This window comes from Onychostoma macrolepis, chromosome 13, assembly GCF_012432095.1.
Source record: "Onychostoma macrolepis isolate SWU-2019 chromosome 13, ASM1243209v1, whole genome shotgun sequence".
Lineage (NCBI taxonomy): Eukaryota > Metazoa > Chordata > Actinopteri > Cypriniformes > Cyprinidae > Onychostoma > Onychostoma macrolepis.
In genome coordinates this window covers 1153249-1170355 of record NC_081167.1, presented here as the reverse complement: position 1 = coordinate 1170355, position 17107 = coordinate 1153249, and the positions used below count along the sequence as shown (strand labels likewise).

The window sequence follows — 17107 nt, the reverse complement described above, 5'->3', positions numbered from 1 at the left end:
TAACAGTATCAAATTGGAGGATAGAGTGTCAGTAATGTATAATGATAAGATTAAACACTCAGTTTTCAGTTAAAGGCATTTCATTATTGAATTCAGAGATGTCATTGTCTAGCTCAGTTTAGTTTAAATAGTATCTGTGCAATCAAATCGGCGATAATCGCTAGAAATTAAGTGTCCCCAACTGAGCAAGCCAGAGGCGACAGCGGCAAGGAACCAAAACTCCCTCTGTGACAGAATGGAGAAAAAAACCTTGGGAGAAACCAGGCTCAGTCGGGGGGCCAGTTCTCCTCTGACCAGACGAAACCCGCAGTTCAAAAGTTTATATTTCTATTTTAATTTTGTCATGGTATATTGAAAAGAGTATGCCAAAGGTGCCCGAATGGTCTACTATTTCCAGTGAATCTTCATAGTGCTGATCCCTGGATGCTTTTTTGATTAATAATGGACACAACCAATCACCTACGATAGAGGATATTGTTACCATTTCACCTTCAAATTCATTTGGTTGGCCATGATTTGGAAAGGCACACCCCGCATATCAGAGCAAAAGTCAAGCCATGAAGAAACTTTTGAGAAATCAAGTTGAATAAAAACACAACATGAAACACAACACCCATAAACCCCACCTAAGTGTGTGTTTTCTTCAGTAAAGTAAATATCTCTGTTGTTTTTGGTTGCCAGTTGACGGTTTTGGGCATTCACAACCAGAACAGCATGAGAAAAGGCAACCAAGAGAAAAAGAAAGAAACCCACACTTTAGCAGCTGAAGCATGCAGACCTCGCAAGCACCTCAATAAAGCTTTCAGAATGTGTTCAAATTTAGGATAATATTCGGAACTCAGAATAAAGTGCAAATGTCGGATGGGAAACAAACCTTTTCTGGCATCAGCATTCCTGCTTTCTTCTTTGCCGTACGTTTCCAGGAATTCAGAGAAAGCTCCTTTACTGGCTCGAAGACCGTTGTATGATCCTACCTCGGACACCACCCCATTTACCAACACAATGATCTCATCTACATACGGCAAGAAGCTGATTCCATGTGTTACCAGGATACAAGTCTACAGAGAAAGAGAAGGGGACAAAACAGAGCAATGTTTTTGATTTAATATACAATTATTACGGAACAGCAGAGGAGGAATTTATGGGGATGCTGAAAATATTCTTTGTTTAACGATTGAGCTTTGTATTTTCATTAGAGGTCAGTCTATGTTTGAGATCATTTGAGAAGCCAGCCTAAAGATATTCTGATACCATAGAAAATGAAACCGCATAATGAGCATAAAATTGGTAACAATTTTAAGCTTTTTCGTAGAAAGAGTATTGCCTTTAGTCCCCTACCTTGTCTTTGAGCAGTCCTTTGGGTCCGATCACCCTCTCAAACAGATGTTTTCCCACATGTGAGTCTACAGCAGACAGTGGGTCATCCAGAAGGTACACGTCTGCGGAGCTGTAGACTGCCCTGGCCAGACTCACCCTCTGTTTCTGTCCCCCACTCAGATTGATGCCCTGTGGTGCAGCATATGAAAAATGAAAGATTCAGTGAGCAGTGTTTCCCAAGCCTGTTCCTGCAGGCACACTAGCACTACATGTCTCTGAACTGTTCCTAATCAAATAATTGAACTCCTCACTCAAAGATCTGAAACAGATGAGTCAGATAAGGGACATGCGAAATGTGTACCGCTGGTGTTCCTCCAGGAACAGGTTTGAGAGAAACACTATCTAGAGTGCAGGGTTTACTGATATAATGTCAATATATAGGCTATGTAAAACTGTTTAATAACCAAAAAAACAACAACAACAAAAAATTATATATATATACAGTGCCGTGAAAAGGTTTTTGCCCCCTTCCTGTATCTTTTTTTTTTTTTGCATATTTGTCACACTTAAAAAGATTCAGATCATCAAACAAATTTTAATATTACACAAAGATAATGCAAGTAAATACAAAATGCAGTTTTTAAACAATGATTTAATTTATTAAGGGAAAAAAGCTGTCCAAACCTGCCTGGCCCTACGTGAAGAAGTAATTGCCCCCTCCTATTAAATCATGAAAGAACTGTGATTAACCACATTATTTTAGAAAGCTGAGTTAAATTTCACTAGCCAAACCCAGGCCTGATTACTGCCAGACCTGTTGAATCAAGAAATCACTTAAATAGAACCTGTCTGACAAAGTGAACGCAACAACAACTCATCCAGGAGGTCATAAAAGAACACAGAACAACATCTAAAGAACTGCAGGCCTCACTTCCCTCAATTACATTCAGTGTTCATGATTCAACAATAAGAAAGAGACTGGGCAAAAACAGCATCCATGGGAGAGTTCCAAGGCAAAAGCCATTGCTGACCAAAAAGAACACACAGGCTCGTCTCCCACTTGCCAAAAAATATCTTGATTATCCCCAAGAATTTTGGGCAAATATTCTGTTTGACTGATGCGACAAAAGTTGAACTTTTTGGAAGGTGTGCGTCCTGCTACATCTGGCGTAAAACCAACACAGAATTTCATAAAAAGAACATCATACCAACAGTCAAACATGGTATGGTGGTAGTGTGATGGTCTGAGGCTGGTTTTCAGCTTCAGAACCTGGATTACTTGCCATAATTGATGGAACCATGAATTCTACACTCTATCAGAAAATCCTGAAGGAGAATGTCCGGCCATCAGTTTGTGACCTCAAGCTCAAGTACACTTGAGTTATGCAGCAGGACAATGATTCCAAACACAGCAGCAAGTCCACCTCTGAATGTCTCAAGAAAAACAAAATTAAGGTTTTGGAGTGGCCAAATCAAAGTCTGGATTTAAATCCAATTGAAATGCTGTGGCATGACCTTAAACGGTCCATTCATGCTCGAAAACCCTCCAATGTGGCTGAATTAAAACAATTCTGCAAAGAAGAGTGGGCCACAATTCCTCCACAGTGCTGTAACAGACTCATTGCCAGTTATCGCAAACACTTGATTGCAGTTGTTGCTGCAAAGAGTGGCACAACCAGTTATTAGGTTTAGGGGGCAAGCACTTTTTCACACAGGGCCACGTGGGTTTGGATTTTGTTTTCCCTTCATAATAAAAAACTTAATTTAAAAACTGCATGTTGTGTTTACTTGTGTTATCTTTGATTAATATTTAAATTTGTTTGATGATCTGAAACATTAAAGTGTGACAAACATGCAAAAAAATAAAAATCAGGAAGGGGGCCAACACTTTTTCAAACCACTGTATTTCAGTTTCTTTTTTTGTTTTTCCTGGTAAGATGCCCATATCTCCCATGCTTGGATCTGCCAATAAATATGTAAACTGTGGCCTTATGTTCACCGGTCTGCCACTGCTCTATAGAGACAAATCATCATAAAAAAGGAGATCCCTTTTATCATCAACATGCCACACGCTAGGGGTGGGAGATATGACCAAAAATATGACCAAAATCTTATATCATGATATGAGTAATTTAGTTATTTTTTGCTTTAAATAAAGTCTTTATGATATCAAAATTTTTGAAACCATAAAAATTTTATAATTCATGTCACTAGAGCCAGTATTACAAAAAACAAGCCTAAATAAAAAAAAAAAGTTAAAAAAAAAATTCATGGTCACTGAAGACAAATAAGCAGTCAGTGATTAAATATGAAAAGAAAACTAATTACAAGCAATAGGACAAAAATAATTATTAAAGTTACAAAAGTGATTTAATCAAGAGCAGTGAGAGATTTTCTCTCTTTTGTTGTTTTATTAACATGAATGACAGTAGGAGACTGCTGTCACTTTAAGAGCTGCCCGGATCCAATATACTGTTACACATGTGTTTTCTTTCTCAGCTGTTTGCTTTCACTTTTAAGACCTACATTACTGTGTTTACAAGGACACTTGGAAAAGATGGGCATTTTGACACATACAATTTATTTGTATTTAATCGCTCAAGGCATATAAATCAGCAAAATCAACTCCGTTCAATACTCCCATGCTCTATGAGCACCGTCTTCACGTGTGTGCAGAAACATTTAGAGATAGTCTCTCAGACAGCATGCACATATGGCCAAATGAGTTCCCTTTCGCTACTGTTTGCATTTCAATGGGTTAAAATCACTTGTTTTTTGCAAAAGATACGTTTTTGCGACCACACAGCACAGCAACGTCAAGTGAGCGTTTAAACGTAATAGAGACAAAAATCTCTACTGATGACAAATTTCTGCTGGTTAATCGTGTCTACTGGTATATCGCCCACCCATACCACACACTTTACCTTCTCTCCAATCTCAGTTTGATCTCTTCCTGGCAGAAGATCCAGGTCTGGCCCGAGCGCACACGCGTCCAACACAGACAGGTAACGCTCCTCATCCAGATTAGAGCCGAACAAGATGTTGTCCTTCAGAGTGGCGTTCTGAATCCAGGCCTGCTGCGGCACATACGCTACAGACCCCTGAGAGAGAATGAGAGACATGTAACTAAAGGTCCAGACAGTACATAAGTGTTCAAGTGAATCTGAAAGTAGGCAAAAACTCTTTTCATAATAAGATCTGATTGATTACTTTGATATTAATGCGACCCTTGAGGCTGTGCAGTTCTCCCAGCAAAGCGGATATCAGCGACGTCTTTCCAGCCCCCACAGCCCCAACCACTGCCACCAGACGACCCGGTTTAATGTCCAGAGAGACGCTGAACAACATAATCACTGGTTAAATACTGCTGGACAGAACACACACACTCATTCAAACACACAGCCGATGACAGAAGTGATGCTAAATAACAGTTATACTCATTGTGGCATCTGTTGTATACTGTAACAGTGTAAAAAATATATCATATTATAATGTTGTAGTGAAACAGGGCAAATCTTACTTTTTCAGAACTGGTTCTGTGTCTCTTTCCCAGGCATATGTGCCATCAGTCATGCTCACGGCGGCAGCTAATTCAGCAAATTATGAGAACACTGATCACTCTCTCAGATTTCAAACTAAACTACTGTTATTGCTCTGAAGTGGACTGAAGTATGTTCTTTGCAGTATGTTAAATGACTAGTAAAAACAGCAAACATTAACGAGTTCATCAGATGAATTTAGCTTTTCTAAAACAATTTGAAATCAGCTCATCTAAAAATCTCATAGAAGTTTGTTATCAAGTTTGTCTAAAAATCTCTTAGGAAATTACATAATGAGTTCTTACTGTGGCTGTCGTCACGCGTTACTGCCATTGTGTCCAGATCATCGCCACTCAGAAATTTCTCGAGTCTTTTCTTAGAAACAGCGGTCTAAACAAAGTACAGAGAGTACAAATTTCTTACTACTTCAGTAATAGTTTTTAATATGATTGAAAGGTAGCAATGAAATGCTTCAATATAAATAACAATATAAATATGAAACAATGTATTTATTGTAATACCTGAACCATGATGGAAATCAGCTGTGGAAGCATGGCGAGTGGGAAGCGCAGTATGTTAAAGAGGGAGATGGAGGTAAAAGCTTTCTCTGCATCCAGGATGTTATTGGGACTCACAGACACAAACACAGCGAAGGTCACCAGAGACACCTGAAGACAATAAGACATGATATGAGCTCCATCTGTGGCCAGACCTCACAAACAAGCAACAATAGTTTAGTAGACAAGAAAATGACTACAAAATAAAACTGTAATTGAAATGTGCAATCAAGATATATTTTTATTTTCAAGCATTCAACACACTTCAGTTTTAGTCAAAAATACAAAATGGGATGAGTTTTAGACTTAAATCTGTTTCTGAATACTCTTTAGCAACTACTTGCATTAAATATTTTGAAGAAACAACATATAAAACATTGTTATACTCACAATAGCTGGAGCACAAGAAAATATGAAGGTGGAGACCGATGAGAGGTAGGCAAACTTCCTCATCACCTTCAGCTCCTTCTCCCGAATCTCCTGAACCTGAGCCTCAAAAGATGATTCCCAGGCGTAATACTTCAGAACCTACCACACAAGTGACGAAGAGCTGACAAATGTGCAGAGACGCAAACTAACCAAGATTTCATATTCTCATTTGACTGGACTGAAAATGAAAATATGATATGAAGCATGTTACATTCTCCAAAAAGGTACAAAAGGTGTTACTGGGATGGTACCTTTTCGAAAGGTACTAATATGCAGCTGGGTAGATTAATTTACAAATTGTAATGATTCCAAATGACAAAAATTGTAGTTAGTAACGTAATCCATTGCATTACAAATTTTAGGTAATATAATCAGACTTTACTTTTAGATTACTTTTGACCTAATTCATTCATCACAATGATGTAAATAGGATAATCTTGTACCATATCGATACAAAAATGCAAAGATTAAGAAAATATATTCCATTTGTTGTTTTCGACAACATGCGTTAAACATTACCTTATGTCAAGGTTTCCCAAACTGGGGTTTGTGAAGGAACTGCAGGGGGTTTGTGAGTTTAATGAAAAGCTATTAATTAATTAAATCATGAAAAATGTTCAATCAAAATAAATTATTTTAAAATCAATCAAAATAAAACACTTACTATCAAAAATGAAATATTTTATTTGTTTACCTGCATGTCATGTAACTATTAACCAATGTCAGAGGGCCATGAACATGCAAATGTGATTTATTTTAAAATTTCAGGGGTACTTCAAGTAAATATATTAGGTGAAAGAGGATCAGATAACTAAACAGTTTGCAAATTTGTGCATCGTAATGTGTTTGAAAGAAAAAAGCATTCCAAAGACATAGAAACACATGGTGAAATAACTTACTGAGTGATAATTCAAGTAAAAATTCATGTGTTCATCAGTAGTTGATGCGATATTGAAACGCTTCTTAAACGTGAAATGATTTTTGTAAATCCATTGGTCAAATGTTGTCTTCCACAAAACTGGAAGACTTTCTGAGTGTGTATAAATGGTAGGCTATTTTTGAAAGTCAAATTTAAAAGATGAAAAAGATGAGAATCAATAAATTATGAATAATGTATTTCTATTGTGTACATAACATGTAATCAATAAAAAGTAACTGTAGTCTGATTATGAGTATTATAAAATATAATTTTATCTATTTACAAGTACTTATTTTTTTAATCTGATTACGTAATCCAGATTAGATGTAATCAGTTACTACCCAGTTCTGCTAATATTAGTACCTTCATGGTACATATGTACCTTCAAAGTACTAAAATGCACCCTTGAGGGGTAAATAAGGTACGAATGTGTACCTTTTGAAAGGGTACCGCCTCAGTGACAGCTTTTGTACCTTTTTTTCCTGAGAGGAGTGCAAGAAACCACTTACTTTTATTCCATTCAATATGTCATTCACAATTTTCATGCGCGTGTCTTTAAATTTCATGTTTTCCACCTGAAAAAAAAAACAAAAAACATGTTAGTGGATATTGATGCAGTGTTTTATATTTCTTTTGTAACCAGATAACTCTTTTACAAGAGAAATGCTTTACGAAGCAAACCGAGTCACCTGGAAGCCCCTGGATTTGGTGGCCAGCCAGCCATTGATGGGCACCATCAGCACCATGGACAACAGACCGGCCAGGACAGAAGGACCCAGCTCAATCCAGAGGAACGCGATGGACAGAGCGATCTGCAGCGGACACGACCAAAGCAAATGGATGAAGTTGGTGACGTCGTTAAATCTCTGGGCGTCCGCTGACATCAGGTTGACTATCTCTCCAGCGGTCGACTCTTTCCTAGAGTCATTAGACACGACTAATGCCTGAGAGGAACCAGTGATAATGAGTCATCACAACATCATCCACTGGCTATGATATATAATAATAAAGGTGAACATTACAGCAGATGTACCTTCTTATAAACGGCAGCCATGAGAGCTGTGCGTACTTTCATACCCAAGATAAAACATCGCTGGAAGTACTGTTGTAGAACAACCGACTGTAAAAAAGCCACCACCAAAAGCAGCACGGCGTACAGGTAACCAGTCCATACGTGACTCGTTTTGTCCTGAGTGAAGGAGATCATTAACCTGTGACAAGCCACAGCACACATTGGTAAGCAGCTCAGCAGTTTCAGAAACACCACGTAAAGAACTAATAGGATACCCTGCAAACATGCCACTGCGGGACCCTTGCTGGCTTTTTGCAGGCACAGTGGGCTAGAGCCAGCCCACACCAAACCTAAACAGGCCCAGTGCAGGCTCACAGCTTTGGGCTCACCGTGAGCAGCTCTCACCATGGGACCAGTGTTGCCAGATTGGGCAGGTTTGAATTTGATTGTGCGGGTAAATATCGGCTTGGACAAAATTTGGGCGGGTTTTTGGTCAGTTTTATCGGTTGTCAAAACATTTAAATTGTATAGGCTAATTGGTTAACAAACAAGCTCAAGTGTGCATATAGACTACTAATGCATCCAATCAGTCATCACAACGTTACTAAACAGACGTTGCGGTCGCACTTTTAGCCAATCACTAGGGGTCAGCAGACAGACGTGATGATTCATGAGTGACTGGTTTTTAGCACGATAACGGATCTGATTTTGAATGTATAACTGTAAGTGATCATAATGCCTAAATATAAGTTTGATGGTAAAGAGTGGAGAGTGTTTTAACTCTCAAAACGTGAATTACACCTGTTGAGGGAGATGACATGAAGGCTATATCACTGCAACTCCGAAATCAGAGCACAGTTAAATTATTTAATCAAAATCTATTCTATACGATCCTGTCTTTTATCTTTTAAATGGTCCAGATTGGTAGGATATCCTTTAAAGATGCTGGACTTGTTAGTTTTGACTGTGCAAAGTTCTATATTATGTTCAATATGAACTTCACGAAAGATTAGTTCTGTGTGAAATTATAGAGCGACACGAAAGTAAGAGCATTATTGTTGTTAAATTTGTTTTATTGTCGGATTATCATACAGAATGACACAGTTTTGACTGTGATGGTGTGTGCATGAACGAGTGTGAAATTCCTATAATTACGTTGCTTATTCTGATCACTATTAGGCACTTTTTTGCATTTAAATTCTGACTGTTGACATTGAAAATGATGCATGTGTTTTTCGAGGGTATCTGTTAATTTGTTGATTGCCGTTTTATCAGTGTCTGCTTGCATATTTTAATCATATTTGGTAGTTCTCTTTAATTTATTTGCCCCTCGGTTTGATCCATGGGAAATTTATCTAGCATTATATTTATATAATCTTGTCGTCATTATTTCGTTATAAGGAGTTAAAAATGGTTCTTATCAACCTTGATTTACATTCTATGACATTATTTTGACAGTTAAAGTTTTGGGCGATTTTTGGACGGGTTTTTGTGAGCTTTTGGGATGGAAATCGTCCATCCAATCTGGCAACACTGATGGGAATGCCCACATTAATCCAATGATGGCCCAGTGTGGGCCAACCCGTTCGGGTCCAGAGCAACTTTTGTACCTTTGGGCCCATGCAGGTTTTGTGTAGGCAGCCCTGTAATGCAACTAGGAGAATACTACCATTGACTGGCCATTCTTTAGCCACTCAACTGAACTGCAATGGCTCAAGACAAAAGAACCTGTTGTTTCATATAGGCCAGGATCCTCAAATCTGGCTCGTGAGATCCACTTTCCTGCAGAGTTTAGCTCTAACCCTAATCAAACACACCTGAGCATGCTAATCAGTGTCTTCAGGATCATAAAAAATCACAGGTAGATGAGTTTGATCAAAGTTGATCATGAGCCAGATTTGAGGATCCCTGATATAGGCCGACTTGCTTTACAGAGGCTGTATAAAAAATGCTCCTTTCAGCCAAGTCCTCCTGATTCTGAAGTTGAGCGTGAGATAAAGGTGTGGTTGTGGAATTCAAGAGACAGAACGGGTGGATGAAAGGAGCACTACCACCGTCTGCTGACTAGTTGAGAGACATCGGGGGAAGATTGAGCTTCGCCAATGAATACTTTAGCACATCCAAACATATTTTCAGCAGAGATCAAAGTAATAATTTGGTATTTTTTATTTTTATGTTAATTTGTAGTATTTTTATATTTGTATAGATAATATGTAGTCCCTTTCAGAGTGTTAAATTAAATGTATTAATCTGAATTGAATGTTTTCTATTTTGTATTTAATAAATTCATTGATTTGAAATCCCTTTGACTACTGTACATTTTGTACAAAGTCTGGCAGCCTGCTAGGGGCCCTTAGGTGAAGTGCCACCGCAGGCTTGTTTGCAGGGGTAATAACTGAGGTCTTTTTGCAGACCATATGCCTGAGAAGCAGCAGCTACAAAAAACTACTTTTGTGGTACAAGAAAAAATTTGGGTAACACTTTATTTTGATGGTCACTTTTGAACATTCTGTTGAAACTAAGTAATGTTGCAACTACATGTCAACAAACTCTCATAAGAGTATTAGTAGACTGTCTGCTTCTAATCTGCTAACTCTTTATTGTGATGGTCTCTCAACAGACACTCTACTGACTGTAAGTAACTTTGCAACTACATGTCAACTTATTCCAACCCTAACCCTACCAGTCAACTAATACACTACTAACAATCTAATGAGAGTTGGCAGAAATGTAAGTGCAATGTTAATTAAAGTCAACAGAATGTGTTAAAGGGACCATCAAAATAAAGTGAAACCAAAATTTGGTAATGAAATAAACGCAGAAGGACACTTACTTGAGAAGTTGTGGGCTTGCAAATGCCAGAAGGTCTTGTATCAGTTTGTAGAGGGCCGACTCTAAAAGCACACTTTTGAAGGTTTTAGCAATGGTGGGAACCAGCCAGGAATTAGGATAGTCGGTTTCAGAATCCTTTTTCTTCTTCTTCTTTTCTTTCTTCTTTCCTGTCTCCTCCTAATTGGATATTAAAATATTGTGAGCGCATCAGTCAGTGTTTGGTCCTTAGATTCAAAAAATCTAATTTACATATTACACAAAAAGTGAAATTTAAAGAGCAATTTTATATTGGTTTAATTGAAAATTATGGTTTCTGGTTTTAAATCTGTTTTGTTTAGTTTGTCTGAAAGAAAATAACATTACTTGAACGTTAAGTTTCTAAGATAGCAAGTAACATTAAAATTTACAGTGCAACAAATATTACACGTCTGAAGTTGTCTTTATTTTTATAATGTAAACTAAATTAAACATTGACTAACAAAATGTTTTCAGCTTTATCTTGAAGTGAAAATTTTATTATTATAGCTAATTATTTTTTAAAGTGAAAATAACTGACTTGCATTTAGTAACATTTTGGCTTATGTCTACAGAAAATACTGATTAAGCTGAAAAAATTGAATTAATTAAATCCTGTCAGGGAATCATATTAAATCACTTAGAGATTAACCTAAATAATTTGGTCACGTCCAAATAACTCAATTTGATGATGTTGAATTTACATGAAAAAGTATGTTTGTGTTATTTAATTGTTTCATTGGTCCATGTACGGGATTAAACCATGCAAATCCAACACACTTTTTCAGTGATATCATGTGTTTATATTAAATAAACTTACTCTGTAAGCATGTTTTTTGAATTATTTGAAATAATTTTGAATAGTATTAAATCAAAATGTAAGATCTGAACCAAAACATAACCATAATTTGAGAAAAGCTAATACATTTGACTGTAAGAACAATGTATTGTTTTTTTCAGTATGTTACAAATTGATCATACTCTAAGACTGAGAGGTGTTTAAACACTAATTATTCTACTTTAGAAACTATGGAAGATGATTGTCTTACCATAACTAGAACGTCCTGACTGACTCCCTTGGCCAAGCCGTTCTGATGATCATTTTTATTCTTTCGTTTATTTTGTTTCTTCTGCAGGATGCTGCGGGCTTTTTCAGCTCTTTGGCCATAACGTCCTCAAACTCCTGACAGATCGTCTGAGTGGAGTCCTTCTCATTCAGATCCCACATGTCCTCCTGAACCAGAGGCCTCTTAAAGCCTTTGATTACCATGCTGAGCAACAAGATTCACAGGAGCATCATGCATATGAAAGACCAATACATTGTACATACAGTATAGGACTTGTACTGGACAGACGCAACAGTGACATGCAGAAAGTCATCAGCAGATGGTCTAATCAGTAAAAAGAAGAAAAAAAAGACAGACGACAGAAATGCAAAATGAGGAACAGAAGTAAACTCAGATCCACCTGTTGAACCAGTTAAAGGTGATTCTGCTGAGAAACGTTGCTTTGGCTTCAGGATTCTGCAATATATTAGAGAAGACAGTAAATTTGACAAATATACATTCACTGAATGCTTAAGTGACATTACTTGTAAGACTTCTCACGCTTTCCGTACCATCTTTGAAATTCTTTTAACTTCAGGTGAAACATCAGCGATGGCTGATAAAACCAAAGCGATCAGCTGCAGTCCATAGCTGATGTAGAACAGACAGAACCGCGGAACATCATCGATTTCTTCCTGAGAAACATGTCAAATACATGATTATTTCAGCAACACTGTACAATAGCATGCAGGCACACATCTGTCATGCATGAAAAATGAACAATGATTTGTCAATATTCATTTATAGATATACAATTGTTCATTGCTCATTCATGGTGTTCATTATACATTAACAAATGTCAATTTATAACACTTGAAATCAGTTTTCAGAAATCAGAAAGTCAGTTTTAATTACATACGGTATCTCTTTTCAAAACACACATTGTTTTAAAGTGGATTTACAGAAATTCATAATGTTTGTAATACATTAAAGCTTACAGTCCACGCTGAGCAGTTTATTCCAATTTACATTTGACAAAGATATAAACAGTTAACCAAACTGTTTACTTTATGTATGCATATAAAGGTGGGTACACGTAATATTTGGCAGCTGTCTTGTGGTGATTTATTTTCTTTTCGTTTTTTTTTTTTTTCTAAAAAGCTTTCATAAGTGTTTTCTGTTGAGTATCATATATATGATGCATCAGGGCTTTTATGGCTCATATAATCTGATCTAGTGAGAATATGGATAAAAATACAGCTCAAGTTTATTCAATGACTCAAACTGAGCAAATATTGGTGCAAGTGCTGATATTTATCTGCTGAAATTCTGATGCTTAATGTAAATCAATGAGATCTATATATACAGTACAGCAGATACTGACATAAAACGATCTAAATATCAGCGGTTTCTCTATATCGCCAATAATATGTCTTACTAAGATAAGATTGAAATGATCCAAACACATAATGCAATGCAATGCAATGCTGATTGAGAGATGAAGAAATAAACGCTCCTCAGAAGATGTGAGATGAAGATCATTCCTCCGCTGAGGAACAGTGAAAGTAAAGCTCCTCAAAAGATCCTGATGATCAGATTTGATACGCACTGATTTTTCTAGAAAATGATTGATGGAGAATCAAGTAAAGCTGAGCTGCTTGGGTCCAGTAAGTGTTCATCTGGAAACATGACTGCAGTTAATCTGACGCTTACTTTTGACAGCAAAAAGACACGTGAAGCACGAGCTGAAGGAGGACATTTGTACAATTACACTAAAAGACCTTTGACTGGATAAAAACTCTAAACTGTCAATCAGATGAAGTTTACCAACAAAGTTTAATCGTGTTGATCATTTTGTCCAATACGGCATATGCAAGCGATATGCACATGGAGCTGTGAGTGCTGGTGTCAGTACCTTGTTCAGTGCGGCTCTCAGTAAGGTCTGGAACTGGAAGACGGCGCACAACAACTGAAGCAGCCAGAACACAAAGAGACTCCCGGAGTCCACAGATCTCGGTCTGCGCCGCACACACTCCTGGCACAGCATCACAACTATCTACACAAACACAAACCACTCAACACATCAACATCTTCAATTATTTACTGAGTGATCTTAACTCTTTACACGGTTTATTAAAGAAATGCTTATGAAGGTTACCCATGAGACGGCGAACAGAACCGGATTGGTGTAGAGCACCGCTGGATGTTTCTGAGCTGTGGAATCACCGACGGCCCATGATCCTCCCGAGTGAGCGCCAGCTCCGCTACCGCCGTCAGAAGCAGCAGGCCAGCCACAACCTTTTGCACAACAGCAACAATGTGAGCATATGAGAGTGCTAATCAATCAGACAAACAGTTGCAAAACACTACTAAAGACAGTATATAAAGCCTTTATGTATAATGCATTATAAAAGTAGTTATAATACATTAATTATGCCTTGCAATGCACCTTATAATGCATTGTACAATCTCATGAAGAATTGTAACCACAGTTAATACATTATAATGCTTAACAATTCATTGTTACACTATGCATTTCATATTCAGTTATAATTATTTATGACAAGATATAATGTATTACAGCACATATTATGAATAATTATAATGCGTTATAGCCTTTAATAACCCTTTATAATGCATTATACATAAAGACATATGTGATCCTGGACGACAAAACCAGTCTTAAGTGTCAATTTTTCGAAATTGAGATTTATACATCATCTGAATAAATAAGCTTTCCATTGATGTATGGTTTGTTAGGATCGGAACATAATTTTTCTGAGATACAACTATTTGAATATCTGGAATCTGAGGGTGCAAAAAAATCTAAATATTGAGAAAATCGCGTTTAAAGTTGTCCAAATGAAGTTCTTAGCAATGCATATTACTAATCAAAAATTAAGTTTTGATACATTTACGGTAAGAAATTTACGAAATCTCTTCATGGAACATGATCTTTACTTAATATCCAAATGATTTTTGGCATAAAAGAAAAATGGATAATTTTGACCCATACAATGTATTTTTGGCTATTGCTGCAAATATACCCCAGCGACTGAAGACTGGTTTTGTGGTCCAGGGTCATATATAAGTAAATTGTTACCAACTTTATTTTTGGGTTTTGATTAAATTATAAAAATATTTAAAATCTGAAATCTTTATTTACATTGACTACTTTAAAAGGGAGAAGTAACTGATTTATTACAAATCACAAATTATTATCTAGTCATACATATGACTTGCACTGCTATATGAAGTAACACAGTAACTACTCATTTAGTAAAAATCAGATCTCTTAGACTAGCCAAACCTAAAGGAGCATTTCTTCCAGAATTTCTAAAATCTCACGATTGACTCTTTGTCATTCCAAAGAAGTGCATTGGTCTTTGTCATTTATACATTTCTCTTTTCTTTGGAATACAAAAGAAAATATTTTGAAGAATGTCCATACAGTGACGCTGGACTCTAACCATCATGTGGAGAATTTGGCTCAACGAGTGTAAGACTGAATTATTATTTTTGGGTGAATTCTCCTTTAAAGTCAGCATGAAACAGAGGTTGTGATCAAATTTTTGTCTATATTGTGGCATATGAGTAAAACAGCTGACAACAGAACTGAGAACCGTCTCCTGATGTCCACAGAAATGATGAGTGAGCTGATACTACTCAGGCAAAATGTTTCTGATTTGAACATTTTATTAAATGTGACTTACTGTGTTATATGTTGTATACAGTAGATCATTACTTGTTGTTCATTTGACTATCTCTGATGTAATATTTTAAATGACTGTTGTTGAATTATTAACGTCACCTGTTTGCAGATGTAGAGTTTTGAGAGCGGAGCTTTGGCTGGTTTCTTACAGAGAGTCGTGAAGTGCCACGGAGCGCAAAGCCACAGAAAAGCTAAAGGAATCCACACCAGCACCGTTTGCTCCACACATATCGGCAGATCCGGGTCCGGACGCTGCAGGTACGAGGCATTCTGACACACACACACACACACGAGTGAGTGAGGAAGACTGGATGAATGGCATGACGTCAGTGAAAGGACAGATTGGCAGGAGTTCATCTGCAGTCTCACCGTGACTCAGCGTGATTTTGCTGACTCTGTCAGACTGTTAATGATTACATAGATTATAGTAGTTGCATGACTTAAGTCATTTCATTATTATCAAAATACAATGCCATGAACTTAGATTTTATTGTTTTCTTCAGAAGTTACCTATAAAGGTCATTTATTTTACAAACTGTAGGCGCAGGACGTTATCTCGTTTAGACCTTCCATTCCAATGGACATGTTGTTTTAATGTTGTTTACATCTTTGTGTTTTTGTCATTTGTGATATCATCCCATTTTTGGGTGTCGCTCACATTTGGCCTTTATCTTTTGATCATAAAGTATAAAGTTAAAGAATCTGGGTAAACATCTTTGAGCATTGCATGTCTAATTCTGTTATAAAACAAAATAACTCCATAGCTGTTTGACTAAGTTTAAATTTGCCGTGATGTTTGCTAAAATTGTTTAATTGTTTTGTGTCCCTGAATCAAATGGAGTTTCATTTTGACTTTCTTTCTTTCTTCTAAAAAAGTCATTCGAGGCATTTGTCTGATTCACACAGAATTTCTATTACCAGATTATTTAATTCTTTGTTTATCTGTTTTTCTTGTTACAGTTATATTTTTAGGCTTAATCATTTATTCAGTCCTCAGACTTTAACTCCTTAAAGGATTGGTTTCATAAAAATAAACTCGTCCTTAACAAAAAGAAGTCCTGTAGTATGTGTTCTGTAAAAGACGCCTTCGTTCTCACTCTTTTGATTTAGATATTAGTTTTGAAGATGGATCACTCCTATCTAAAGTTGTCCTATTTAAATATCTTGGTCTTTGGCTCGATCTCGAATTGTCTTTTAAGCATCACATTGATTACATTATTAAAAAATCATATGGGTGTCTAAGTTCTCTTTATCGTTCAATTAATTGCTTTTCATTTCATGTAAGGAAAAGATTAATCTCTCAGTTAATTCTTCCTATTATTGATTACGCTGATATTATTTATCAAAATACTTTTGATACCAATTTAAAACCTTTAAATATTCTTCATAATTCTTTATGTAGGTTTGTTTTAAGATGTCCTTATAGAACTCATCATTGTATGTCGTATGCAGCTCTCGACTGGCTTCAACCTAAATCTAGAAGGCAATATCACTGGTTTCAGTTTCTCTTCAAATATATTTATTTTTAAAACAGATTTTGGTTCGATCTTCATCTATTTACTCCCTTCGACATATACAGTATCCGCATTTTCTTGTTCCTAGAACTTTTACTGAAGTCGGTCGAAGATCTTTTCGATATAAAGCTCCATCTGACTGGAATAATCCTTAGATCAATTACATCTTTCCGTCTCTTCAGGACTAATTTACTATCTCATTTGAAAATAACCTG

At 36.6% G+C, this 17107-nt stretch overlaps 1 protein-coding gene across 1 annotated transcript in view; it reads right to left on the bottom strand.

The window, feature by feature from the left end:
* Nucleotides 1-17107, bottom strand: part of abcc2 (ATP-binding cassette, sub-family C (CFTR/MRP), member 2) — a 91027-nt gene that overhangs the window by 9861 nt on the left and 64059 nt on the right. The window contains 20 exon segments of the mRNA XM_058795310.1: nt 875-1058; nt 1339-1506; nt 4242-4418; nt 4528-4654; nt 4838-4904; nt 5162-5246; nt 5378-5524; nt 5804-5941; nt 7271-7336; nt 7451-7705; nt 7795-7972; nt 10607-10782; nt 11670-11767; nt 11770-11891; nt 12088-12143; nt 12239-12361; nt 13582-13722; nt 13825-13892; nt 13895-13964; nt 15478-15648. Coding sequence (XP_058651293.1) covers nt 875-1058; nt 1339-1506; nt 4242-4418; nt 4528-4654; nt 4838-4904; nt 5162-5246; nt 5378-5524; nt 5804-5941; nt 7271-7336; nt 7451-7705; nt 7795-7972; nt 10607-10782; nt 11670-11767; nt 11770-11891; nt 12088-12143; nt 12239-12361; nt 13582-13722; nt 13825-13892; nt 13895-13964; nt 15478-15648 — 2617 coding nt within the window.